This window comes from Arvicola amphibius, chromosome 10 (genome assembly GCF_903992535.2).
Source record: "Arvicola amphibius chromosome 10, mArvAmp1.2, whole genome shotgun sequence".
In the NCBI taxonomy this organism is placed as follows: domain Eukaryota; kingdom Metazoa; phylum Chordata; class Mammalia; order Rodentia; family Cricetidae; genus Arvicola; species Arvicola amphibius.
This window is the reverse complement of record NC_052056.1, coordinates 98,185,023-98,213,019: the sequence shown is the minus strand read 5'-3', so window position 1 is coordinate 98,213,019 and position 27,997 is coordinate 98,185,023. Positions and strand designations below refer to the sequence as shown.

The 27,997-nt window shown below is 53.8% G+C and overlaps 1 protein-coding gene across 3 annotated transcripts; it reads left to right on the top strand.

Annotated features, from left to right (window-relative positions):
- Nucleotide 1: 1 nt before the first annotated feature.
- Nucleotides 2–27,997, top strand: Micall2 (MICAL like 2). Of its 3 annotated transcripts, XM_038346613.2 has the most exons (17): nt 2–272; nt 12,662–12,710; nt 15,741–15,882; nt 16,703–16,893; nt 17,533–17,648; nt 18,206–19,306; nt 21,422–21,684; nt 22,477–22,570; nt 23,147–23,307; nt 24,162–24,311; nt 24,487–24,542; nt 24,617–24,740; nt 25,208–25,298; nt 25,398–25,471; nt 25,958–26,072; nt 27,586–27,632; nt 27,785–27,997. In XM_038346613.2, the coding sequence occupies exons 1-17, from the start codon at nt 130–132 to the stop codon at nt 27,856–27,858; spliced, it is 2,991 nt and encodes a 996-aa protein (XP_038202541.1). In that variant the 5' UTR covers nt 2–129; the 3' UTR covers nt 27,859–27,997. The 3 variants fall into 3 exon arrangements, with proteins under 3 accessions (XP_038202541.1, XP_038202539.1, XP_038202540.1); XM_038346611.1 differs by lacking the exons at nt 27,586–27,632; nt 27,785–27,997 and having other exon boundaries at nt 24,159–24,311; nt 25,958–26,593; XM_038346612.1 differs by lacking the exons at nt 2–272; nt 27,586–27,632; nt 27,785–27,997 and adding an exon at nt 3,510–3,616 and having other exon boundaries at nt 24,159–24,311; nt 25,958–26,593.

Here is a 27,997-nt window from a genome sequence, read left to right as displayed (position 1 = left end):
GCGCCGGTCGCGTTCTCTTCTACCAACCAGGCTGGTTGGTGGTCTGCGGGTCCGGTCCTCGTCCGCGCCTCGGGCCCGACCGGGGCCTGTGGCCAGCTCCTCGAGCCGCCGGCCCGGTCCGCCGCCCACATGGCGGCCATCAAGGCCCTACAAGAGTGGTGCCGGCAGCAATGCGAGGGCTACCGGGACGTGAGCATCACCAACATGACCACCTCGTTCCGCGATGGCCTGGCCTTCTGCGCTATCCTGCATCGACACCGGCCTGACCTTATGTGAGTGCTCTTTGACCCCTCAGTCGGGCTCTGAGGTGCCGCTGCAAACGGGAAACTGAGGCCACGCCTGCCCTGGGATCTGGGTCAGAGTTTGCAGACACACACCCCTCTCTGATGGGTCACCTGGGACAGGATAGAGTAGTACTGCAGGCACAGTCCACTCGGTGGTCCCCAATGCTGCTGCAGTCAAGTGGCCTCTGTGCAGGCCACCAAGTGCAGCTGGGCCAGGGGCCAGGACGTGGGCTGTCCAGCCGGCTTAGTCAGTGGTGACTCAGGGCAGCGTCCGCCTTCCCCGGCTCCCTGGGAAAGGGCAAAGGAGCAGCTCCTGGGAACCTTCTGAGACCCTGTACTGTCCTGAGGTTTGACCCCAAGATCAGGGTCATTTAAAGCATCTAGTGGAAATACTACCTCTTCCCCTGCTTGTTCAGGCATCTTTGGGCAAACAGTCAAAGAGGGAAGTCCAAGCCTTTTAGCATCTTAGGGTTGGGTGGTGGGGGGGGGGGACAATGGAGACTGCGTCACTCTCCCTGGAAGTTGCAGGAGTGGGCAGGGGATGGAGTCTACAGCCCTTACCAAGAGGCTTTGGCATAGGACTTTGGGAAGTAAGCTGGCTCGGTTTTGCTGAGGGACCTTGGCCCACAGCTGAATGTGTTCTGTCGGTAATTCACTTAGCAAACGCTTTGGCAGAGCTCTAACTTAGGCTGGTGGCCAGAGTCCTGGAATGGGACAAGATCACCTGTAGCCCATGCTTTTCTGAGAAAAACTTTGTGCTGAGACATGGTAGCTGGAGTCGGGGCCGCTGGCCTGGGAGTGTTTCTCAGGGAGGGCTTGAGGCTAGGTGAGGCTCTAGGCAGCTCCTGTGGAGCCAGCCTTATTCAGGCTTCTTGCTGTGCAGACAGGGAAACTGAGGCTCAGAAAAAAAACAAACGAACAACCAAAAACTCTTCTTCAGGTTACAAAGCATGGCAAACAGAGCCAGGCCTGGTACCATCTGGCTCCCTTGTGCCAAGTCTTGCTCTGCTCGGGAAGTGGGAAGCTTGAGCAAGAAGTAGTATTCTGCCCCATGGTTGTGAAATACGCTGTCCCCCCTACCCCCGTGCCCTGAGCTGCTTGGGGAGGCCCCATGGCCTCAGTCACCCTCAGGGAGGTGGATGGTATGAGTTCAGTGGGTCATCAGTGATATGGCAAGCGGAGAAAGCCTTGATGGATATCGGGCCAGGGATGTGGACCTTGGAAGATGGCCTTAGCACACCGGGATGTGGGTAGCCAGGTCTCTCTGGGTGGTGCAGGGGGAGGCTGGGTGATGATCCGGAGCAGGGAGCCTAGATGAGAACTATGGGACAGATTTTCAGATGGCGGAGACGATGGCGTTGGTTTCAGCTGGCCTAGCAGCCTCAGTTGGTAACTAGACTGGGACAGGACCTTTGCAGATACAGGGTTTCCATCTGCTCAGAGACAGGGGGTTTATGAGCTCCGACCTGACACATAGTACCCACCGACGAGGAGGGGCATACACATAGCGGTGTACTTTGTGCTTGCCTGTGTACTTGTGTGTACACATATGCCGGCACCAGCAAGTGCCAAATATTTGCTCATTTGAGTGACAGTTACTGAGTGCCTGCTGTATACTGTGTAAGATTGCCTCAGTCCCCAATGTGCAGGGAACAACTTCCTGGTCTCAGAGACAGAAGCTCAAGGTGATGACAGGGAACCAAGAGACTGACAGGAAGGAGGCTAGAGGAAGAGGCGCCTGCTGAGTTCCACTCTGGGTGGGTTATCTCACACCCTGCTGACTTCCTTGCTGCCTGTTCCAGATGAACTGAGAGCTCGAGATGATGGGGTGGGGGGTGTCTCTTAGTTAACGCTGTGTGGAAGTTGGAAGTGGCTTGTCTCTATGTCGCTGGAGTCCCACAGATAAGGTCGTGCCGCTGGAGCTCGGTAGATGCGGTAGAACCTTGGAAGGAACCTCTGTGGATTTGGAAGGAGTTTGGAGGTGACAGAACTCTAGGGAGTCCAGGGATGGAGACATGAGCTAAGGGACACCCCGGAGTTCCCAGAAGCTGGGAGAGATAAGATGGGCCCTCCCCTGGAATGAGTGGGATCCTGTGACACCTTGACACCGGATACCTGGCCTTTGGGAATCGGAGGACACGTATTCTTTGGTGTGGACATCTGTAATAGCAGCAGTGGGAATGGAGTGCGGCTTTCAGCAGAATCTCAGTGGTTGGTGCGAGGCTAAAGCAGTGGTTCTCAACCTGTGGGTCTCGAACCCTCTGCGGGTCAAACACCCCTTTCCCAGGTCATACGTATCAGACATCCTTCATATCAGATTACAGTTTATAACAGTAGCAACATTACAGTTATGAAGTAACAGTGAAAACAGTTGTATGGTTGGGGGGTCACGACAACACGAGGAGCTGTATTAAAGGGTCGCAGCATCAGGAAGGTTGAGAACCGTTCTTCTAAAGCGTGGCTGAGTGCAGGAGGAGGGACTGCCGTCTGCGTCTAAGCCTTAAAACCCCCCAGTGTTGTGGTCTGGCCCAGAGTTGGGCTTGCCACCAAGCCTGATGACGTGCCTTGGATCTGTGGGACTCACCCACGTGATGGAAGGAGAGAGGTGACTCCCAGAAACTGTCGTTTTACCAGCATGTGTGCGGGGCTTCATGCGTGCTCTCCTCCAAACAAATAAATGTCATGTTTAAAAAAGCCCCCGGCCTGTGTCCTGCCATGCTCTGGTGCAGGTGGTGGGTGGGGTGGGGGTGGGGGATGTCTCACTGCAAAGTTGGGTGACTGACTACCAGGAGGGGAAGAAAAGTGTGATGGGCCACAGGTACAGAGGGGCTGTCCTCTCTGAGGAGCCCTGAGGTCAGATCTTGGCAGGGGTGGGGGGGACGCAGGTCCCAGCTCCCCAGTACTCTAGTTCACTTCTTAACCCCAAGACCCTCTTGCAGCAGGAAGGTGGACATCCTGTCTCCTTGTCCCTAGCTTTGCCACCAGGAAGTCCTTCCCTTTGTCTGTTCCTCCTGCCTGCTGAGTGTGCTTCCTGTGGCCCTTGGTGGAGCTCAGCTGTGAGGGAGCAAGCCTGGGCATGGAGCCAGCCAGGTGGGGCCAGGCTGCAGGCAGTGAGTTCACGTGTGCCGTGTCCCTGGCGTCCCTGACCCTCCCACGTCGCTAGGCCCACAGGACTGAGGAAACAGGCTTTCCAGTGAGGCCACCTGGGCCAGCTCCCTGCCTCATGCCACGTGTCCCTCCCTGCTCCGCCTCAGAGCTTGGGTTTTCCACAGAATTTAAGAGTGCCTGCTCACAAGGACATTTCTGCTATGAAGCCACCGCGCAGCTGCCAGGTGAGAGCTGGGAAACCACCCAGCACAGCAGCCCAGTCCACTCTAGTCATCAGCCCTGCCCCAAGTAGGGATCCACGGTGGGGCCGGCTTCCCTTTGGACCTCACCAGGAGCCGCCATACGGTTCTAGCTAGGCCATGGGGGCAGAGGCTTAGTATTCTGTTGGTCTGAGCCAAGAGGTGGGGGAGGTTGCTTCAAGGAAGTTCCCCTCTTGCAGGAGAGCCCTGTGGGACCCCAAGATTGAACTCAGGTTGTCAGACATGTATGATGGAAGAGCCTTTACCCAATGAACTGTCTTGCTAATCTGTCTCTCTCTCTTTTTGTCTTTTTCTTTTTGAGACAGAGTCTCATTATATAGCCCTGAAGGCTGGGAACTCACTATGTAGATCAGGCTGGCCTTAAACTCACAGAGATCTTTCTGCTTTTGTCTCCCAAGTGCTGGGATTAAGGTGTGTGTTACCACGTCTGGCGTCTTTTTCTTTTGTTGAAATGGGAGGATGGTGTCTCTCGTCCAGGTTGGCCTTGAACTCTCTAGTTGCCAAGGATGACCTTGAACTCCCAATCCTCCTGCTTCCATCTCCTGGTGGGATTACAGATGTGTGCCACGATGCACAATTTTTGCAGTGCTAGGGATGATCAGAACCCAGAGCTTCACACGTGCTCTATGCAAGCCACACCCCCAGCTTGTGGGTGTGTTCTGTTGTTTATTTGGAGACAAGGTCTTGAACTTGAATTTGGAGACAGACTGGTCTAGAACTCACTGCGTAGCCCAGGTTGGCTCAGATTTGGACCAATTCTCCTGCTTTAGCAATTGAGCGCTGGGATTATAGGTATGCACCACAATGGATGCTATAAAGGCAGAGTTCTGTGGAAACGTCCTGCTCTTGGTCATTGGTGGGGTGACCTGAAGGTCCTCAAGGTCCCTGCAGCTCTGGAAGCTAATGTCAAAGCCACCGCTAGAAGCAGCAGGTGGCTGAGGCAGCCTTTGTATGGGTCCCTTGTGGGAGGGGTGCCTCTGACTCTTGTCTAGACTGCAGACTGTCCTGCTGAAGGTCAGGGGTTTCCCAGGATGTGCTCTATCCCAAAGCACCCCTGGCCAGAGCTGAGAGTGGACCGGGAGGCAAAGCCAGCTTCCTTCCCTCCCACACAGGCTCGGCCAGCGGGAAGCTGCTTGGGCATAGAGACCTTCTGTTTTCCAGCCTGAGGCTGGCTGCCCAGACCCTGCCACTGCCTCTGGCTGAAACTGTCCAGGACTGTGGGAGGGGGCTGCTGCCCTCCCAGGGGACAACCCAGCCTCGTGCTGGCCTTCCAGAGGCATTGTTCCCTGTGCCCAATTCCCAGACTTCTAGGGGGGCTGGTCTCCTGCTTGGTCCCCTTGGTTCCACACTCACCCTCAATCCCTCTCTCCACTTTGGAGCCGCAGGCCCTTCTCTTGCTGTCTCTTCTCTCTGCCTTCTTGCCAGTGAGATTAACTCCAGATGTGCTGGATTTGCCTAGCGATAACACTGAGCTGGGAATTCCCCTCCTAGCCTGGTGCCTACCCCTGCATAGTTGAGTTTTTTTTCCAGGAAATACAAGAATGCGAAGTCAGCCATGTGGGAATTTAGAAGGGGGGGACTATTCCCAAGAGCCCCCCAGAGGTGCTGGGGGGGCTGGAGGCTGGCTTTCTCCACAGCTAAAGCTCATAGGGCTGAGGGAGAGGGCCATTGTGTTCCATGGACGGGTGGTGGCCTGGTTGTTCAGGCCCCAGACTATTCGGCCATCCACACACTGGCAAGTGACTCTTTACCCCGTTTATTGATTTGTTCAGTTCCTGATGAAACGAAATACAGTAGGGAGTGGGGAGGTGAGGGCCCAGTTCGCTCCCCAGCACCCCTGTGATCGTGGTATGATAACCAGGGATAGCCGTGTGCCCTTGTAATCCCAGTGCCCGGGAGGCAGAGACAGGAGACTGTCAGAACTTGCTGGTTTGCCAGCCTGTTCTTACGGGCAAGCTCCAGGCCCCAGTGAGAGACCCTGTCTCAGAAAATGGGATAGACGGCTCCCTAAGTCGATGTCTGGCCTCCATATGTATTCACACATCCATGCACCCGCATGACCCACCCCCTGCACACACAAACACACATGAAATAAAGGAAAGAAGGAAAACAAAAGAAAGGGGAAGAGAATGCCAGGATCTTCCTTAAGATGTCTCAGACAGAGGAATCTAATACACGTGGTGCCGCATGCCTCTGGTCCCAGCTCCAAGAGGCTAAAGAAGGAGGAGGATCTTAAGTTCTAGGTTGGTTTGAGTGGTGGAGTAAGTTCCAAGCCAGCCTGAATTGGGAGCTCAGGGAGACACAGTCTCAGTGAGTATGAGGCTGACTGCTGGGGATTGTAGCTTTGTGGTAGAGACCAGCAGTGTGTATGAGGCCCTAGGGTTGATCCCCGTATTGGAGAGAGAAGTGAAGCTGGAGGACAGGGCCGTTCTTCAGAGCCTGTGGAGAGAAGCCTTGCTTATCTCTGCTGGCTTGTGTACAGCCTGCTATGGTCCGTCACGTCCTCATGCCTTTCCTCCTCTGTGTGCATCTCTGTTCAAGTTTCCCCTCAGCATAGGGACACAGGCACCTCGGGCCAGGCTACCCCAATGACATCATGTTTATTTGATCACATCTGTGATGACCCTGTCTCTAAGTCCAGTTATACTGGGAAGTTCTGGGGTACTGTGAGTGAGTGTGTACCTCCACGTGTGCCCCTGCACAGGCATGCATGCATGTGTGTGTGTGTGTGTGTTATATGTGTGTGCTTCAGTGCATGTACGGGATATTATTATTTCTTGGATGTTTACCACATTGTTTTTATTTTTTAAAAAAAGATTTTTTAAAAAATGTTATTTTATGTATATGAATATTTTGAATGCATATATGTCTGCGTACCACATGCCTGCCTGGTGGCCTGTGGAGGTCAGAAGAGGATTTCAGATCCCCTGGAACTGGAGTTACAGAACATTGTAAGCCATCATGTGGGTGCTGAGAACTGAACTGGCCCTCTGCAAGAGCAGCAAGTGCTTTCAACCACTGAGCCATCACTGCGGCCCCCACCTTTTTATTTATTTATTTATTTTATTTATGTATTTATTTATTTAATGTATATGAGTGACCTGTCTTCAAGGACACCAGAAGATGGAATCAGATCCCATTATAGATGGTTGTGAGCATGTGGTTGCTGGGACTTGAACTCAGTACCTCCTGAACAGCCAGTACTCTTAACCGCTGAACCATTTCTTCAGTACCCTCCCCCCCCCACCTTGTTTTTTGAGACACAGTTGCTCACTGGCCTGGAGCTCACCAAATGAGCTAGACTGGTTGACCAGAAGGCCTAGAAAGCTTCCTGTCTCTCTTCCTGCCCAGCACTGGAGCTACAAGCTTGCCCCACCACACCTGGCCTTCTGCATGGGTTCTGGGGATTGAACTCAGGTCCTCTTGGCGGCACACGGGCAGACATGGCACTAGATGAACTGAGAGTTCTACATTCAGATCCACAGGCAACAGGAAGAGAGACAATGGACCTGGCTTGAGCATTTGAAACCGCAAAGCCTCCCCTCGGTGACACATTTCCTCCAACACAGCCACACCTACTCCAACAAGGTCATATTTCCTAATCCCTGCCAAGCAGCACCACCCCCTAAAGACCAAACATCCAAATAGATGAGCCTATGGGGTCCATTCCTATTCAAACCACCAAGGGTTTATTTGGCTTCTTTCAGTTCACACTGTGTGATTGAGGGAGGTCAATGCAGGAACCTGGAGGCAGGAACTGGAGCAGAAACCACGGAGGAATGCAGCCAACTGGCTTGCTCCCATGGCTTACTCGGCCTACTTTTTTTTTAAATAGCACCCAGGATCACCTGCTCAAGGTGTGTGTGGGGTGCACAGCCCACAATGGGATATGCCCTACCACGTCAGTCATTAATCAAGAAAATGTCCCACTGACTTGCCTCCAGGTAATCTGATGGAGGATTGTCTCAGTTGAGTTCCCGCTTCCCAAATGACCCTTGCCTGTGTCAAGTTGACATCATAACTAACTAGCGCAGCCACCTAGGGAGCTCAGCCTAGGCTGTCCGAGACACGGCCTCAGACACTAGCTCCGACGTATCCGCTGTAAGTACTCAGTTTGGAATGTGATGCTGGATCCATGCTGGGTCCCAGATGCTTTCTGGGATGGTCAGCCCTTCCCTGGTGGTCTCTGTCAGGACTCCAGGGCATGACTCACACCTGTAATCCTAGCACTTGGGAGGAAGAGGCAGTAGGATCGGGAGTTCAGGGTTATCCTTGGCCACAGAGTGAATCTGAGGCCATCCTGGGCTAGGTGAGAGCCTCTCAGGAATGAGTAAGTAGGAGGTGGAGAGGTGGCTCATCAGTTAAAAAAAAAAAAAAACAAAAAAACATTGGCTGCTCAGCCAGAGGTTCGGTTCCCAGCATCCATGTGGTAGCTAATAACTGTTTATTACTCCAGTTCCAGAGTATCCAAGGCCTTCTTCTGGTCTCTGTGGATGCAGCACACACATGGTCCACAGACAGACATACGTGCAGGCAAAACACCCATCCACGTAAAATGTAACTAAAGCTGGGCAGTGATGGCTCACGCCTTTTAATCCCAGCACCCAGGAGACAAAGGTAGGCAAATCTTTGTGAGTTAGAAGCCAACCTGGTCTACACAGTGAGTTCCAGGACGGCCAGGGCTGCTACCCAGAGAAACTGTGTCAGGGAAAACAAAACAAAAACCAAGACCAATAGGTAAATAAATCTTTTTTTTTTAAAGATTTATTTATTTATTATGTCTACAACATTCTGCCTCCATGTATGCCCGCACGCCAGAGAAGGATGCCAGATCTCAGTACAGATGGTTGTGAGCCACCATGTGGTTGCTGGGAATTGAACTCAGGACTTCTGGAAGAGCAGCCAGTGCTCTTAACCTCTGAGCCATCTCTCCAGCCCCGTAAATAAATCTTTAAAGCAAACATAAATGAAGCTACAACGAAACTCCAGGACCAAAGAGATGGCTTAGGGGGTAAAGATGCTTTCAACACAGACATGGTGACCTGAGTTTGATCCCCAGCACCCACATACAAATGAAGGAGAGAACCAATTCCTAAAGCCGCTTTCTGATGTCTACACATATGAAGCAGACATATCACCCCCCACGTCATGTGTACATGCAATCATAATAATGACAAAGAGTTCTAAGGTGAGTTCTGATGGACCGCCTTGTTGGCTAGCTCAGGTGACAGCAACTGAGGGACAGAACTGCTACCTCCTGTATCCCATGCCAGCGGGGGACATGAATTCAGGGAAGGGAAAAGCAAAGGCATATACATGTCCACCTGGGACCTGAGTGTCCTCAGGCGACCCCGGTCAGTGTGTCGGGCAGAGGCAGGGAACAGCTTGGGTTGAGGTGCCGAGGCTGGGCCTGGTGTCCGCAGGATGTGGTGATTGAGGGACTGGTCAGGGTGCTTCCATTCAGTCACGGAAACCTTTGGGCCCAGGGAAGCGGTTTATACTTGGTCCTGAGCGTCAGCTGGAAATGGATGTTTAGTCTCAATCTCTGTCCCATGCCCCTTCTCAGAGTGTGTCTGCACCGTTGTGGCATGGAAGGCTTTGGAGTACCTGGAACTGTGGGCTAGATGACAAAACAGAGCCGCAGGGAGGGGCTGGGCCCCCTGGGTGTTCAGAGGCGAAAGTAGGAGGCTGGTAGCTCGCCTCTTCCTGCTCTGTTTGGAAACAAAACACAGCTTGTTGTCCGGCCTCCTCGCAGTAGCCATTTAGGTCAGTGACCCTGGGCGCTGGAGGAGAATGTGTGCTTTCAAAGGGGTGGGGGATGGGAGGGACCAGCGCGGCTGGAGGACTCTGGATTGTCGGGTGCTGGGCTGGACACTCCACATGCCCGGCCTTGGACAGTCTAGAAACACCTGGCATCTGGGGACGGGCTCAGGTGGATGGTGTTCACATAGGTGCGTGGAGGCCACCCAGACTTTGGGGACCTGGAGCCAGCCCTTCCCCGTTCCTGTTGTCTGTTGGCTCACCTCTTACTGTGCGGGTGGTCTTGGCATCTGGGATGCGTTATCGGAGCTGGTCCTGGCCGGAAGTGCCAAGAGTTTCCTGAAGGGCTGGGTAGTTGGCAGCTGGCTGGACTGAAAACTGAAGGGGGATGATTTTTAAGGAGGGAGGGGACACACTGCAACCCCCGCCCCTCACACACACACCATGTTGCAGGACTGACTGGTCTCATTTCACTTGGTCTATAATAAAGTGGGCTTGCAGCCCAGGCTTCTCCTGATGTAGACTGGGCAAGGCTTGACTTCTGCCGGCAGACTGGCTTCAGAGCTAGGCTATTCCAGCTGAGGTGGCTATAGGCACCCAGAATCTTCCTGCTTGGTTGTTGAGACAGCCTGTGTTCTGGGGACATGGCTGTCATATCTGATCAAGTGGTGTCCGGAATAGGACTCAAATTTGGGGCTGGGATGGAGCCCAGGGGTAAGAGGTGTTTTTAGTATGGGTAAAGGCCCAAAATGTCAGGGAGGAAAGGGAGGGAGGGAGGGAGGGGAAAAGGAAGAGGGAGGGAGGAGGGAAGTGGGGAGGAGGGACTGAGGAGAGAGTTCAGTTGGTAAAGCATTTGCTGTGCATTCATGAGGCCCTGAGTTTGAGGCCCGGAACCCATGAAAAAGCCAGGTGTGGTACACATCTGTAATCTCAGGGCTGGGGTGGTGGTGGTTGGAGACAGGAGAATCTCCGGAGTCCCCAGCCCTCCTAACTGAATCAGTGAGCTCCAGGTTCCCCGAGAGACCCTCAAAAAGTAAGGTGGAGAGTTATTGAGGAAGACACGTGACATCGACCTCTGGCCTCCACATACGCCTGCACACAACTAAGTGTGCGCACACACACATACAGAGAAGACTGAGACTATAGCACAGTATAGTAACATGCTTACCTAGCATGTGTGAGGGCCTAAGTTCAATTCCCAGCACCTGGAAAAGAAAAAAAAGAAGAAAAAGAAAAAGAAAAAAGTTAGTTAGGCTTGGGCTGGCAAAATGAGTTAATGGGTAAAGGAGTTTGCTGCCAAGTCTGATGACTTGAGTTCAGTTAGGGATCCACATGGTGGGAGAAGGGAACCGACTCTGTCCTACACACACACACACACACACACACACACACACACACACACACACACATGGCACACCCATGCCCACGCAAAAGCACACTGACTAAATAAATAAAATGTAACAAATATTTTAAATAGAAAAATAAGACTAAGGAAAAGAAAGAGAATTCTGTCTTTTTCAGAAACTTTGCTGTCCTCACAGGTTGGGAAACTGGGGTCCCAAGGGAAGTGGCCTGCCCAAGGCAGACACTAAGAAACAGGACACAGTGTTTGGTCAGAGACCCTTCCTCTGTGCCAGGAAGCTTCTGGAACAATTTAGGTCACTCAAGTGGCAGCAGCTGCCTCCTGGGACCCACAGACAGCAAGTGGATAGATGGGCAGTTGTCGGTCTTTAACCAGTTTGCCCAGGGTGCCAGCAGGCTCTGGCTGACTTCCCTTGGCAACATGGGACTGGGCAAGGCAACTTTCAGTGAGTTGGGGTGTGTCATGTTGGGGTGTGTCAAGGCATGTTGTGGCATGCACATGGAGTCTGGGGCCCACTGGGTACCTGGGTGGGTGGCACCCTTGGCTTCTCCAAGAAAGCTCTACTGTTGAGGCTGCTTGGGGCACCAGCTTGGGTATTTCCTAAGACCACGTGGTCACATATGAACTAATTTCTGAAGTCCAGGGACCAGGTGGAGCCTCTGGTGAATAGCAAGTCATACCTTCCCGTGAATGAAAGATGGAGGGGTTGGCCCTGCCTCCTAAGAAGTGACTTGCATGTGCCCCCAAAGTGTTTCAGCCCACAAGACCTGTGAACATTCAGGAAGTATGTTTATGAGCGGGTCAGACAGCGCCCCCTGCAGGAAGTGCAGTAAAATTGTAAGTGGTGACCAGATTGATATATGGGTAGTCACTTGCTAACCCTGTGACATTCCATTCCTCTATGTTGGCTTTGTCCTCTGCCTTAGGGCCTCTCATGTTCACCCTGTCTTGTCCTTTCTCCATTGGAAGGGGCTTCTCTGAGCTGTCTCAGCTGGACTGCTCTGGGCTGGCATCTGTATCTCTCTGGATTTGGGTCCTGCTGCTTCTGATGGTGCCAGGAGTGGCGAGCAAGGGCTCAAGCTCCTCAAGGGGCTGGAGGCGAGGGATGATTTGGGGGTCCACTGTGGGTCACCAGTACCCAGATGTTAGGGGAGATCCAATCTGTCTGTTCCCAGCTGCCCAGACCCAAAATAATCACTCAAAAACTATACTATTTCAATCACTGCTTGGCCAATCACTTAAGCATATTGCTAGCTAGCTCTTATATCTTTGGTTAACCCATTTCTATTATTTTATATTTTACCACGAGACTCGTGGCCTACGGACATGGTTCTGACTGGCGACTTGCGTCTTTCTCCTCTGGCGGCTCCATGGCTTTTCCTTGATTCCGCCTTCTTTCTCCCAGCATTCAGTTTAGTCCCCCCCCCCATCCCTGCCTAGCTCTACTCTGCTAAGCCACTGGCCGAAACAGATTCTTTATTCATTAACCAACCAAAGCAACACATATACAGAAGGACCGCCCACACCACCCAGATGATAGGAGGTGGTGACATCATTGTGGTCAGAGTAGGTCACAAGCCAGACCCGGTACCAGCCTGATTCAAGACCTGTTGAATTCACAGCCCTGCCCTAGCCTCAGTTTCCTCATTTGGGCAAGATAGCCTCTGAGGCCCCGCTTCCTTCTTAGAATTGAGTGGCTTTGGACATAAATGCTTTGTTTTGTTGAGATAAGGTCTCCCTACCTAGACCTGCCTGTCCTGGTACTTGCCATGAAGACCAGGCAAACCTTGAACTCACAGAGATCCACCTGCCTCTGCCTTCTGAGTGCAGAGATAAAAGGCATGCGCCATCACACCTGGTTTGACATAAGTGTTCTTATCTTCCAGAAACTTCAGTGCCCTCCGGAAGGAAAACATTTACGAGAACAACAAGCTGGTGAGTTGGTGAGCTGATGCCCTCTGCCCTGTCCTCTAAGCCCTTTGCTTCGAACTCCCAGCCCTTGTTTTGTTCTGTTTTATTGTTTTTCAAGACAGAGTTTCTCTGTGTAACCATTCTGGCTGTCCTGGAACTCGCTTTGTAGACCAGGCTGGCATTGAATTCACTGAGATCTGCCTGCCTCTGCCTCTCAAGTGCTGGGGTTAAAAGGCGTGTGCCACCACCTCCCAACCCAGCTCTTTCCTGAAGGGCCACTGCACCTCACTGGAGTGAACCTTCCACGAGGCTATTCAGGGGTCCCATTCTGGGAATTTGGCCTCTCCACAACTTCTCAGCCAGTCCCAAACTGGGCAGTCTGTGTTCTGAGAGCAACTTTTGGTCTTGGATCCTAGGCTAGGCCCCACGGACCTCTCTCTTCCTCACTGGGACAGTGAGGCTCCAGGGAGCCAAACTCCTTCCCTGTGGATGGCCTTGCCGATCCACCCAGGGCAGAGCAAGGCCCATGGAAGCTGTGTGTGGGGGGTCCTGATGGTCCTAGGGGTGGGTAGGACCGCCTTTCCTGGCCCCTTGATTCCAAACCTGCTCTGTACTACCATTGGGAGACCCTTCCCTGTGCCAACTTAAGTCTCCCTGCTACAAGGTATACCCCACTATTCCTTGGACTGATGCATATCTGTTCTTGCTATGAGCCAAGCAGGGTCCGCATGGGCCCCAATACTGGTCTTTGGTGCCGATGCATGGGAAGTGGAGACAGGAGACCCCAAGAGCAAGCTGTCTAGCCAGACAAGCCCAGCTGGCTAACTTTGGATTCAAGTGAGAGACTCTGAACCAGTACGTAAGGTGGAGAGTGACCCAGGAGGACCTTACTGTCAATCTCTGGCCTCTACATGTGTGGGCACATAGTACACACACACTGCATGACACATACACACATGCACATTTGAACATGTGTGCACATACCCCCCTCCAAACATATAAAAAAAATCTAAACATAAGGTAGAGAGCAATTTTGGGAAGCATCTGACCATGCGCTCTGGCTGCCATAGGCATGCACGCATGCACACAGGGGCACGCACATGCACACACACCAAAGAGAGTTTGTTCAGTGTTGGCTGCATTGTAGTTTGCTGCTCTAATTGCACTGGGAGTGAGATGGGAGATGAGGCTGGCATCCATGGATACCTTGTTGGCAGGTCCATGGATGGTTTCAGGAAGTCATCCTGGGTGGAGTAAAGGTTCTGGGGCTACAGAGTGCTGGGCAAGACACGTAGTTGAGGAGCCAGGGTGGGGTGGCGTCTTGAGGCAGATGCAGGGAATGGTGGAGAAAGGATTCTGGGCTTCTCTCCAAGCCAGTGAAAGTGGACCCCTGGGAAGCATGGACCTGGAGGCTCTCCTTCTCCAGACTCTGCAGGAGAAAGGAGTGTCTGCTGAGGTCACACGGGAGGTACACATGGCCTTCAGTGGAAGTGGCCAGATCCTGAGCCTGTTCTGTGGGTCAGAGGAGATTGGAGGTTTGGTATGAATGTGGCATGGGGGCCCTAAGGAACTGCACACGTGCGAGCTGTATAAGACCCCAACTTGGCATCCACATGGAGGCCACACAGGCATCTGGAAGAGAAGCCTCAGTGAAGGGATCTACAAGAGAGCCCTGTGAGTCATCAGGGGCCGGATGAGGACACCAGTGACCTCTGCCCTGGGCTAAATGGAGCTGGTAGAGTTTTACATTTTTTAGATTTTTTTAATGTATTTTGTTTTGCGGTACTGAGACTTAAACCTAGGGCATACATACTTTACTACTGAGTCACACCCCAGCCCCTCACTGGAGGATTCTAGGCAGGGGCTCTACCACTGAGTCATACCCCACCCCTCACTGGGGGATTCTAGGCAGGGACTCTACCACTGAGCCACACCCCAGCCCCTCACTGGGGGATTCTAGGCAGGGGCTCTACCACTGAGCCACATCTCAATCCCTCACTGTGGGATTCTGGACAGGAGCTCTAAGGTTGAGCCATAGTCTCAGTCCCCTTTTTACTTTTTATTTTGAGATAGTATTCCGAAGTAGGCCTGGGTAGCCTTGAACTCACTCTGTAGCCCAGCATACTGTTGAACTCATAGTCATCCTGCCTCAGCCTCCCAGGTAGCTGAGCTATGCCTACAGCCACAGTTGGCAATTGGAGAAGGGCTTGAGTGGGTGGAAGTCATCAGCAACCACAAGTGGGTATCTCAGTGAGGCCAAGAGTCAGATGCGGACAGGGAATATACAGGGAATCCACCACATCGGGGATTACTTGATGAGGGAAGCAAGTGGGGAAGGCAAGCATGGCCATCGGTCAGTAATTGGAGCCTCCCTGGGACTCTGGTGCTGGAGGTGGGCAGAAGACAGTTCAGGTGGGAGAGACACTGAGCTGTCAATCATCGGCCCAGCTGGCATGCAGCAGGTGCTCTGTATGTGTAGGTTCCTGGTCTTCCCAGCACAGTGCATCCTGTCCCCATCACAGGGTGACAAGCTGCTCTCAGTGGATGATATTTGGCCCAGGAGGGCTGAAGAGCCTCAGGGCTGTTTTTAGAGTGATAAGCCCCAGGGGTGGGGTGAGCACATACACCAAGAGCCTTCTAGAGCCAGGCTGGGTGGTACAATCCTGTTGTCGTAGCTACTCAGGAGGCTGAGGCAGGAGGATAACAAGTTCAGGGCCAGTGCTGGTACTTGGGGTGTGGTTCAGTGGTAGAGCACCTGCCTAGGATCCCCCAGTGAGGGGCTGAGGTGTGGCTCAGTGGTAGAGCACCTGCCTAGAATCCCCCAGTGAGGGGCTGGGGCGTGGCCTAGCAAGTTGGAGGCCCTGGGTTCAATTCATAGCACCTGCCCCCCCCCCATACAACTTAGCCTTCTGGGTCTGGTCTCCTGAGGAACTTCTGTTGGGATGTTGGTACTTTGAACCTTTTTACAAATAGACACACTGAGCCTGGGAGGTCACTCAGGCAGGGGTCCTTGGACTTGTAGCCTAGGCCCTGCTGATTTAAACCTCTCTGCAGGCCTTCCAAGTGGCTGAAGAACAGCTGGGCATCCCAGCCCTTCTGGACGCTGAGGACATGGTGGCCTTGAAGGTTCCAGACCGGCTGAGCATCCTCACCTATGTGTCACAGTATTACAACTACTTCCATGGCCGGTCCCCAAGTGAGTCCCTGTGCAGGAGGGCCCTCCCGTGCTCCCGTGCCAGCGACATGGCCAGGACTGCCGGGGCTGTCAGAACCACCAGCCCAGGCTGCAGTCTCCCCTTTTGGGCTCCATGCCCACCCTCAGTCCTCACGCCACAGCACTGGGCCCAAGGGTGGGTAGTGATGCAGGAAGGGTACCTTTCTGAGACGACTCATGTGCGTCCTTGTAGCTGTATCTGTTACCAAGGAGACCAGAGGCCTTTGTGCAAGTATAGAGTGAGGCCCCTGGGCTCCCTTGTTCCCTACCTAGTCCTGCTGGGGGACACTTAGCAAGGCCTGTGCCTACCCTATGCTCCTGTATGACTCCTGTCCTCGTCTTTCCACCCTCTTTGCCCATTTTGATCCCCAAGGTCTTAGACAGCTGCTGGAATCATTCAGCAGACCCTGCTTGACTGTGACCATGGACGCTGTATGTCCCGGGCAGGGATAGGCAGGGCAGGGCGCACAGGCCGGGTCTTTGCCCAGCTCTGTGAATGGGGAGCTATTTGGCTTCCTGCACCACATTCCTCTTAGAAATCTCCGGAATCCCCCTGGGCCGAGGGCCAGCCCGGAATGGTGGTTTGGAAACAGAAAAGTCCCTTTCCGTGACCCTAGTTGGGGTTGTCGGCTGGGAGACCGGGTGAGGGCCAGGTCAGGGTTTGCTGGAAAGAATGTGCCCTGGGGCTGTCCTTTCCCAATTCTGCACCCCGCCAGCTGTCCTAGGAGGCCCAGGCCTTTCACTGTGGGCACAAGGACCTCTCAGAGGACCCTCCTGACCCTTTTCCTGTGTCTCATGCCAGTTGGGGGCATGGCTGGTGTGAAGAGACCCTCATCCGACTCGACTGAAGAATGTCCTGGAAAGAAGGTCCTGCCCTCGCCTGCCAAGGTGCCCTCACCAGCTCCAGCCCAGAGGTCACCACTGTCTCCAGCTAGGACAAACCCTGTGGTTCGGAGGAATGAGAGTGGCTCAGAGAGGCCATCTCCAAAGGCTGTAAGCATGTCTTGGTTGAGTGGTTGAGTGGGCATTATAGGGCTAAGTATATCCCAAACATAAACCTGTGTGGGATTTTCTCTTAGGGTACAGTACCCCTTCCCATGCTTTGTATCCACCGTACCCACTGAGGTGGCTCTGCTCAATGTGGCCAAGAGTTGTAATTCCCATAATACAGATGGGTAAACTGAGACACAGGAGGCCATCCAGGTGGGATGGAGCTGAAGGAAGGGACACTGGGTTGGACCTTGACCAGCCCTGGCCAGCCCTGGCCAGCCCTGCAGTGCTGAAATTGAGTGCCCCCTGCTGTCCCTTAGTGGTTACTGCAGCTTCCTTGATGGCAGAGCAAGGCAGGCCTGGATGCCCAGGGATTGGCCTGATCTCAGAGCCTGATGGGGTAGCAGAAGGTACTAGATTTGTCTTTAGCCCCACATTGGGTCCCTAGGATCTCCAAAATCAGTCTCCTGCTCCCCGACAGGAGAGGTCCTGAGTGTGCAGCCATGCCCATGCTGTGGCTAGCAGCTCCCTAGGGTCTCAGCTCTCCAGTCCATCAAGTGGGATCTGTTGGCCACCTCTGGGCTGAGGTGGGAGTTTGGAGATGTCAGCTGCCCCTCAGCAGCCCCTGACCCTTCCCTGCAGGCTCTGGGAACTGCAGGCAGCTCCGTCAGCAGCATCTGTGGGATCTGTGGCAAACACGTTCACCTCGTACAGCGGCACCTGGCTGATGGGCGGCTCTACCACCGAAGCTGCTTCAGGTATGATTTCCAAACACTGCATGTCTGGGTCCTTGCATCTGTCTTCCACTGGGGACAGTACTACTGAACCCTAATATCCTCCTTTAATGTCAGGGTTGTCCTTTAGACACACTGATTCAATCTCCCTTGTTGTCTCAACCCTTTGTGTTGGTTTTTATTTATTTATTTTTACACTGTGATCCTTAGTAACCTCCTTCTTGCTTCCCCGAAGCTTCCAGATTTGGGAGACAAGGAGTGAATCTCATGTCCATCTTCTTCAAGCTTGGGGGGGGGGGGACTCCTGAAAGTGGGGCACACTCTGTGGTCTTTATATATGCATCTGCTGACACATTTGAGCGCCTTCTGTGGTGTCCACACCCCTGACCAGTGTGCCAGTGGAAACCGCAGCTCACAGTGATGGAAGTCACTCATGAGCAGTTGTCGCATGAACCGTGTCCGCATGCGTGGATACAGGAGTATGGCGACGTGTGCTTTTGGGAGGATAAAATGGATGAGCAAGGGATGCATGAGGGATTGAGCAAGGGCTCGGGATCTATGTCGGTGGCTTCCTCCCACAGGTGTAAGCAGTGTTCCAACACACTGCATTCAGGGGCCTACCGTGCCACAGGAGAGCCGGGCGTCTTTGTCTGTACTCATCACAGCCAAGAAGTCACCTCTGGGAGCCCCAAGTTGTCAAAACTGGCCTCCAGACAGCCAGGGGCTGTTGCTGCAGACACCAGGCCAATCAATGCCTCACAGAAAGTTCAGGAAGCAAATGGGCTAGGAGAGGGGACACCGCTGAGGACCAAGGCAGCAGCCTGGGAGCCCGCTGTAGGCAATACAACTGCCAAAGGTTTTGTCCAGACTGAACTGAACCGGCCAGCCACCTCCCGTGTCCATGTGGGGAGCCCTGCAGGGCCCAGGCTGTCCACGAGCCCAGTGGCCACTACTTCTGTGACTAGCAAAACCATCACCCATGTGACTAATAGCTCCCCGACAGGCTGGTCATCGCCTGCCAAGAGCAGCAGCACAGCGACCACCGACTCCCTTCCCCTTGTGCACCCAAGTACTCTGGACTCTCACCCATCTGTGCCCCAAGGCCAGGCAACTTCCAAAGGTGTTAAGACTCAGCTCAACTTGAACACAGCATCTCCAAATACAGCGGCCACCCCAGCCTGGACCTCCGCAGCCTCTAGGACTCAGCAAGCCCGAGAGAAATTTTTCCAGAATCCTGCCCCAGCCCCATCCAACAACAATCCTGGCAGCAGGGTCCCCCCTGTGGTAAATACCTCCACCAGCAAGGTCCCCACTGCGGAAAATACCTCCACCAGCAAGGTTTCCACTGTGGTGAATGCCCCCAATGGCAGGGTCCCCTTTGTGGTGAATACATCCACCAGCAAGACCACCACTGTAGTAAATGCCCCCACCAGCAAAGTCCCCACTGTGGTGAATCCCCCCAATGGTAGGGTCCCCACTGTGGTGAATACCTCTACCAGCAAGGTCTCCACTGTGGTGAATGCCCCCACCAGCAAGGTCTCCACTGTGGTGAGTGCCCCTGCCAGCAAGGTCTCTGCTGCTGTGGATACCCCTGCCCAGGAGAGCAGCCGTGAGCAAGCGTTAAGTGTACTTAGGAAGGCCCTGCCGGGGCTGACGGGAGCTGGTATCCAGACGTCAGGCAGGTAGGTGGGAGAGATGTGGGGTGTGGCTGTGACCTGCCCACCAGGACGTGGAGAAGTTCTGTCTCTCCGTGACTGTGTGGCCTTGGCTACCTTATCTGGGAAGTGGAGGTGGGGGACCAGAGAGAAGCAGGAATGCAGGGTGTGGTGGGCCTACAGGTATTGCTGGTTACAGGTGGCCCACACTAGACTGGTACTCCAGGACCTTTATGCTTGTCTTGTGGACAGGAAGAGGGGTGTTAAAATGGAAGCCACACTGCCTGGCTCCATGCCTTGGATGATTTGTGTGAGTGGAGCTGGGTTCTGAGCATCCCTTTGTGCCTGGCACCTATAGTGTCTTCCACTAGACACTGACCATATGATGCAGGTAGAGGGGGCAGTAGTCATCCCTCACAGGACAGCTTCAGTGGCAGAAGCATATCCTGTGGCAGGCCACACGCTCCACCAGGGCTGCAGGGGAGAGAGTCCTTTTATCCCAACATCTGCAGGTTCCTGGCAACCCTTGGTTGGTAGCAACCTTCCTCCATCTCTGATTCCGTTATATATGGACTCCACTATCCTCTGTCTTTCCTTTTTTTTTTTTTTTTTTTTTTTTTCTCGTGTAGCGTGCTGGAGATGGAATTGAGGGTATCCCACATGCGAGAGAGGTGCTCTGCCACTGAACCACACCCCAGCCCCTCACTGGGGGATTCTAGGCAGGGGCTCTACCACTGAGCCAAACCCCAGCCCCTCACTGGAGGATTCTAGGCAGGGGCTCTACAACTGAGCCACACCCCAGCCCTTCACTGGAGGATTCTAGGCAGGGGCTCTACCACTGAGCCACACATCCCAGGTCCTTTTTATGTATGTATGTATTATGTATGATGTGTGTATGTATGATGGAGAAGAGTGCATATGTCACAATGTCTGTGTGGGGGTCAGAAACCAATTTTCTGGAGTCGGTTTTTCCCTCCGCCTTCATGTGGGTACTGGGAGTTGAATTCGGGCTGTCAGGCTTCCATGGCAAGCACTTTCATCCACCGAGCCATCTCACCAGCCCAGTCCTTGTGCTTCTGAGACAAGGTCTCTTGTATCCCAGCTGACCTTCAACTCCAAGTCCTCTTGCCTTAGCGTCCCCAGTGCTGAGATTACAGGTGTGCCTCACCACACTGACGTCATCTGTCTCTTAGAAGGTTAGTGGTTTTGAATGGGAGCCGCTGTATTCTAGTGTGACTGCATTGTAATGTGGTCACATCTACTGTGCCTCCCCGCCCCCTTTTTAAAGACAAGGGTTCTCTGTGTAGCCCTGGCTGTCCTGAAACACCTTCTGTAGACCAGGCTGGATTCGAACTCACGGATTTGCCTGCCTCTTCCTCCTGAGTGCTGGGATTAAAGGTGTGTGCCACCACCACCCAGCACCTTCCCCCCTTTTAAAAAATAAGACCACACATCAAGTTCCCCAGTAGATCTGAGTTTTAAGATACCCGTTCAACCCATTACAGCTGTTTAGTGAGTCAAGAGGTTCAATCCTGGGTTGGTGCTTGATTTCAGGATGGGACATTCCTGGCTCATCACTGCCGGAACCTACCCCCATTTGGTACCCAGAGGCTCCTGGGCCTGTGCTGGGGTCAGGAGGGTTATACACTGCTGCCTCTGGGCCATGATAAGCACCTCTGTCTCGGCCCTGCAGAATAGGCTTGGCAGAGCTTGGAGTGGTGCCACATGTTACCTGGGCTCTGTGTACCTGATGTGAGCTGCTTAAGGGAATGTAGGTAACCCAAAGCCACACAGCCCAGGTGGAGGCTGGTGCCTGGTTGGACCGTCCATCCTATGAGTAACTTAATACTTATCTGGGCAAGTGCAGGCCAGCCTGTGGCTCCAGCCAGGGCCGTCTGTGGTCCTTCAGCTCTGCACCCATGCATGGTATATCTGGGGGACATTTTAATCCCAGTGGACACCAGATTTAATAGCATAAAAGAGCTACCAGTGCATGTAAGTGCCACAAGTAGATGCCACGAGCCTTCTGGCCTGGGGTAGATTGTCCTCGGTTCATCGGGGTCACTCAGGAAACTAGCTTCTTGTGGGGGGTGTGTGACTCGCGGATCCCCCCACACCTGATACCCACTTTCTTCTCCACAGGTCCTCCCCAGTCACTTCCTCTATCTCTATCTCTCTTCCCAAGAATGAAGTACCCCCAAAAGTTCCCTCACCCAAGCTATCACATGCAACCACTCCCCAGCCCCCCGCTTTGAAGATGGAGCCTACCATCCCCCTGAATGTAGGCAATGCCTCATGGGCATCTCTATCACTCCAGACTGGCAACAAGAGCCTGGGTATATCTCCAGGGGTTGGTAAGACCAGTGCTGGCTCCAGGCCACAAGCAGAAGTGGCAATACCGAAGGGTAAGAGTTCTGGCTATGGGATTGGGAGGGGTGGAGAGGCGCAGGGCTCTGGGCTGGCCACTCCCCAAGTATTGCAATATGCCCAGGCTGCCTTTCTTTTGAAGGGTGTTCTAGGTGTCTGCTGTTCTATGGCTTAGCTCTTAGAACCCCATAGTCCTCTATGGATCTTCAACTGCTGCTTCTCTGTGGCTGTGACCAGTGTTCCCAGGATCTTACCATGATCATCGTCCTAGATTCATACATATGCCCAGGCCGTGTTGCCTTTTGTCCTTAGCTGTGCCCCCAGGGTACAGAAGGAGGCCCTGTCCACGTTCACAATGGCTCTGCCCGGGACTGGGGTCCTGCTGTCCCCCAAGAATGCTTCCAAGACCCCCTGGGTCTACATAGCCCTTTCCGTGGGTGCCTGGGGAAGTAGGGTTCAGGATGTGCCACAGAGTTGTCTTTCTGCAGCTTTCCCCTTGCCTGAGAACCATTGAATCCACTGCTAGGCGTGCGCCAAGAGAGACTCTGGGGAGGGAGCCGTGCCTATTCATTGCTAATCAGGTCACCCCCATAGAGAAGGGGAACAGGGTTTCCCTTCCTTGTCAACACCCATTTGACAGATTGGAAACTGAAGCCTAGAAAGGGGCAGTGATTCCCTCAGGGTACCCAGCACAGTAGCCAGGCTGGAAGCCCTGCCTTTGTCCTGCATGCTGGGCTGGCTCTGGGGTGTCAAAAGGTACAGATGGCTATGAAGGGGTAGCCAACTTGTCTCAGCCCGTCTCACCTGCTTGATCTGTTTCCTACACTCAGGACCAGGTTCCACCTCTCAGGAAGGCCGGGAGGAGGGGCCAGAAGGATGGAGGGCCCGCCTGAAGCCTGTGGATAAGAAAAACTCTACTGGGAGGTGAGCGGAGGTGGCAGCTCACTAGCGGGGCCACACCCGTGCCTGTGGGTCTGCAGTATGAGCTGAGCCCGCACACAGCAGGTGCCTAATGAAGTGCGTGAGTGAGCATGGCAGTATACATCCAGGAACTGACGTGACCAGAAGGCACACACACACCTGGACCTTTCAGTATCCACAGAAAAAGTTGGTTCACACCAGCTTGAGTGTCCCGGGACTCTTCACCTGCCGGGTGATGGGGACAGAGTGACAGAGACGCCTCATCCCAGTGGGATGACTTAAGGGAAGTGGGGAACTCAGAGCAGCAGGTGTGCCGTGCCAGGCAGCTCCCATAAGCCTGGCTTGGGGCGGGTGTCCATCCATTTGGTCTCTGTAAGCCAGAGGCACCCCCCCTCCGCCCCACATGGGGAGGCCCACAGCCCCGTGCCCTGGGCAGGCCCTGGAATTAGAGACCAGAATGATGCAGGCCTGGCCAGGTGGCTTCCTTCAGACCATGTGGACCTTGGACATAGGCATATGGCTCTTGAGACATCCTGGGTGGCCCCATCTGGGCTGGGACTCACCTTATCTTCCACCTAGAACTCTGGAGCCAAAGGAAGTACCTGTCCAGGCAGAGCCGAGGGCAGGGGATACTCCCAGCAAAGTCTCCAGCAGCTCTAGCCCCAGCGCTCACATCTTCTTGACTCCTGTTCAAAACAAGAGGACACCATGCCCGGCTGGTTCCGGGACCAGCCCTGCAGGTAATGCCTGTGGGAACTCAGGTGTGTCCTTGTGTGTGGGGGGTATGTGCTCTTGCTCTGTCTGTGGTCAGGCAGAGGCCCTGCTCAGCCAGAGGGGCTACTTATGTATGTGCATGTGTGTTCCTAGATGGGTTTAATGTACACTTGTGTATTCAGGCACAAGATATGTGTGTGTATACATGTGGTCTTATATGAGACATGTATATGGGGGATGAGCGTACATGCATGTTCAGAAACAGGATTTATGTATGCACACTTATTTGGACATGGGATATCAACAGGTATGTACATGCTTAGATATAAGAGATATGTGTGACTATGTGTGTTCACACATGGGGTGTGTGAATACATGTTCATGCATGGTGTGTGTGTGTACCAGGCATGTTCAGGTGTAGTCTGTGTGCTCATGTATGTTCAGACATGGAACTGTACGTGTGCAAGGCATGGCCTATACATGTGTGCATGTGTGTACATGCATGGGATGTATGTGTGTGAGGCATGTTCAGGCATAGTCTGAATATGTGTGTATGTTTTGTTAGCACATGCATGTTTAGGTGTGCCTGTGAATCTATATGGTGTTGGGCCAAGTTTGCTCTTAGCACAGTTGAGCCCTTTGGGGGCCACTTCCCAGGTCACATTCTGTGATGTCAAAAGCCTTGTGGGTCTCTCGGATGCTGCTTCCCTGAGTGGATGTGGCCGGTTTGGGCAGGACAGGGGTCCTACCTTGCGAGGTGCGTGGACTGCAAGGCTGGCTGTTCTGGGACAGTAGGAGCTTAGAGCCCTGGTTCCCCTCAGTGTCAGGGCTCTGGCCAGCAGGTCTCACACATCTTTGCTCCCCACCTTTGTTCCAGCAGCCCCCTCTCCTTCTCTGTCACGCCGCAAGAAACTAACTGTCCCTCCCAGCCTTGATGTTTCTGCTGACTGGCTCCAGCCAGAGCTCAAGAAGCAGGAAGCTCAGGCCAGGAACAGGAAGGAGGAGAAAACACCCACCTGGGGGACAAGAGGTCAGTCCCAGTGGTGCCATTCGGTTTGGAAGATAGTAAAGGGGGCAGTGCCTGCTGGGCCTCATGGCCTAGAATAGATGGGTCTGGTCATGCCCATGCCAAATCCTGTTTGGATTTGTTCTGTTGGGTTTGGTGCCCTGAGACTGAGGGTCTCAGTCATCTGTCTGTTTCCTAGAGCGGTCTGCAGTGCTGGACAGTACTCATGGTGAGACTGTGACCTCCCCAGTCAGGGTAAGTACGCAGGGCACTAGGGGGTGACTCAGCTTTGGTCCTGTGCTTGTTCTCATGCCCCACTTTCCCTCCAGCTGCACCCCGACTATATCCCCCAGGATGAGCTGCACAGGCAGATGAAGGAGATTGAGAATCAGCTCGATGCCCTGGAGCTCAGGGGTGTAGAGCTGGAGAAGCGGCTGCGGGCAGCCGAGGGAGGTGAGCAGCTTGGGATACGCCCCTACCAGTGACCATGCTGCAAAACTGACCACATACCCACTGGTGGCTGATGGCCACACTCTATACGTTTTCCATGCCCCTAAATGATTGTCCACACCTCTACTGGCTTTCCACACTCCCAGTGGCTGACCACATCTTCGAGGGCTGACCACATGCTATAGCTGGCCGTGCCCATGAGCTGGCCGTACCCCAACTGGTAGGCCATGTTCCTATAGGCTGGTCATACCTACACTGAATGGCCATGGCCACACTGGTTGGCCACCCCTTACTGGTTGCAGATTGACCATGCCCCTTACTGGCACAGGCCTGCTCCACCCATGCTAGTTGCGGACTGGCCCTCCTGAGTACCTCTGGCTAGCTTCCCCCATCCCAGGTCTGCACTTTCTGCACCAGAGGGGGTGTCAGGCACGCTGTGGCCTCTCTTCCCCAACTGTGTTTCTTCACAGATGCTGCGGAGGACAGCCTCATGGTGGACTGGTTCCGACTTATTCATGAGAAGCAGCTGCTGCTGAGGCTCGAATCAGAACTCATGTACAAGTGAGAGCCCTGAGCCTTGCAGCGCCCTGCTGGGACCAGCCCACGGATGTGGTGGGAGCAGCCTGGTCGGGCTGGGCCTCAGACATGTGTGTCCTGCAGGTCTAAGGACCAACACCTGGAGGAGCGGCAACTGGACCTCCAGGATGAGCTGCGGAAGCTGATGGACAAGCCAGGTACGTGTCTGTGTCCGGGAAGCCTGGCCTGAGAGCCATAGACCTGCCCGTGTACCAACCTCCCCATTTGCCCTGCCTTGACCTATGAGAGTCTAAAGGTGATATGGTTGTGGCTAAGCCGTGAGGCTTCTGGCTTTTGTTCCTATGCTTCTGACTGTGTGACCTTGGACTAATGCCCTAGCTGTTCTGTTCCTGTTTGACAAAGTCAGGACCCCACAGTGTGCTCCCTGCCCTGCCCCTGACAGCTAGTGTGAAGTTCAAGGGGATGACACGGGAGGGGTACTTTGAGCAATGGGGACAGCCTTCACACCACGTCCTGGCTGGAGGACCCCTGCCTCAGCCTTGTATAACAAAGTCATAGAGACCAAAGGCCCCACACTCAGGCTCTGGATCAGGTTCCTCCATCCAGCCGCAACACATAGGCAGTGTGCCTATCCTGTCCCTGAGCACAGTGGGGCCCCTACTGACAGCAGGCTGTCCCCACAGAGGGTCTGAAGTCCCTCCAGGACCGCCAGCGGGAACAGGAGCTGCTGAGTCAATATGTGAACACCGTTAATGACCGCAGCGACATCGTTGACTTCCTGGATGAGGACCGGCTTCGGTGAGGGACAGGGGACCCAGGGAGGGCAGACTGGGGTCAGAGTTGCTCCCAGCTGGCAGGCTACTCTTACTCAGTGGGACCCAGGTTGCATGTCACAAGGACTCAGGTTGGGGGAGGCTCATCCTCACATGGGGCTCTTTCTCACTCAGGTCCCTAGTCTTCAAGGACTAGCACTGGCCAGGACAGCTAATGAAGGAATAGACTGCCATCTATGCTGTCCAGTGTGGCAGCCATGAGTGGCTAACAGACCATGACCGTTGGCCTGTGAAACTGAACAGTTGAGCCTAAAATGACTTTTGAAAAAGGATTTGTTTACTATTTTAATACATGTGCCCGGGTTCCTACGAGAATTTATGTGCACTGCATGTGTGCAAGGTCAGAATCAGACATCAGATCCCCTGGAACTACAGTTACAGGTGGTTGTGGGCTGTTATGTGGGTTCTGGGGCTGAACCTGGGTTCTCTGAAAGAGTAGTAAGCACTCTTAACTGCTGAGCCGTCTCTCCAGCCCCTAAAGCTACTTTTATCTTAAACTTAGCCTCATGAATACTAGGCAAGTGTTCTGTCACTGCACCCCCAGCCCCTCACTGGGGGATTCTAGGCAGGGGTTCTACCACTGAGTCACACCCCAGCCCCTCACTGGGGATTCTAGGCAGGGGCTCTCCCACTGAGCCACACCCCAGCCCCTCTCTGGGGACTCTAGTGTTGTGCCATAACCCCAGCATTGATGTTACTTTATTTTGAGATGTGGTCTTACTAAGTTGCCCAGGCTGGCCTTGAACTCACTCTTTGGACCAGGTAGATTTTCAGTTCCATCCTCCTGCCCCAGACTTAGCTGGGATGTTATCCAAGACGTAGCTGGGATGATAGGCCTACACCAGCAAGCCTGGCTTAGCACTTTATTTTAACCAGATATGTGTAGCTGTATGTTTCCTGGCAGCTGCAAAGCTTCTCCATGATCCTGGATGTGACAGGAACTGGAGACAGCTAGTGATGTCAGATCTAGTCACAAGCAGAGGGACATGAATGTCACCATGCTTGTGCTTGGCTCTCTAGTATCCAGTGAGGCCCAATGCCCAGGGTACACAAGGTCATCCCAAAGCTGAACTTAAGCTGGACTCCATGTGACCCCAACATGAGCTTAGCTAGTGACAGAACAGGCCATCTACTATCCCCAGGTCACTGCTGAGTGGCTGGGCTGGGGAGGGCAGACACCTGCCTGGGGATGGAGGGAGGAGTGGAGTGTCTCATGGTATGCACAGGGCGGGGGTGGGTGGATAGCCAGGACTGGGTGGGGCTGACTCTGGTGTTAGGGTGGAGAGAGAGACACACACACACACACAGAGACAGAGACAGGGAGAGACAGGGAGAGAGAGAGACTGAGGCAGACAAAGAAAGAGACAGACAGACTGAGAGCGGGAGAGAGAGACAGAGACAGAAAGAGTGTGTGTACACATGTTCTCTGTAGCTCTCCAGGGCCCATGTCCCTCACAGTCACCCTGTCCCCATTCCAGGGAACAAGAAGAGGACCAAATGCTGGAGAACATGATCCAGAACCTGGGTAATGATGGGTGCACAGCAGGGGGTGGGGAGGATGGCCTTCCCAGGTCGGGTGGGGCAGAGCTTCCTGTGGGAGTGGCAGCTCCGTGGAGTGGTCAGGGAAGGAAACACAGGAACCTCGGTGGGAGCTTCATGGCTCTGTCCTCCCCTCAGGCCTTCAGAGGAAGAAGTCCAAGTTCCGCTTGTCCAAGATCTGGTCCTCAAAGAGCAAAGGCGGGCAGACCTGAGCTGCCCATAGCTGGCACCAGGGCCCTGGCCCTTCTCAAGAAGAGACTGGTGCTGGGACCCCAGAAGGATGCTTGGGGGTGCAAGGGCCCATGACTCCCACTCTGAGTCCCTGTATCCTCAATAAAGACATTGACCCTC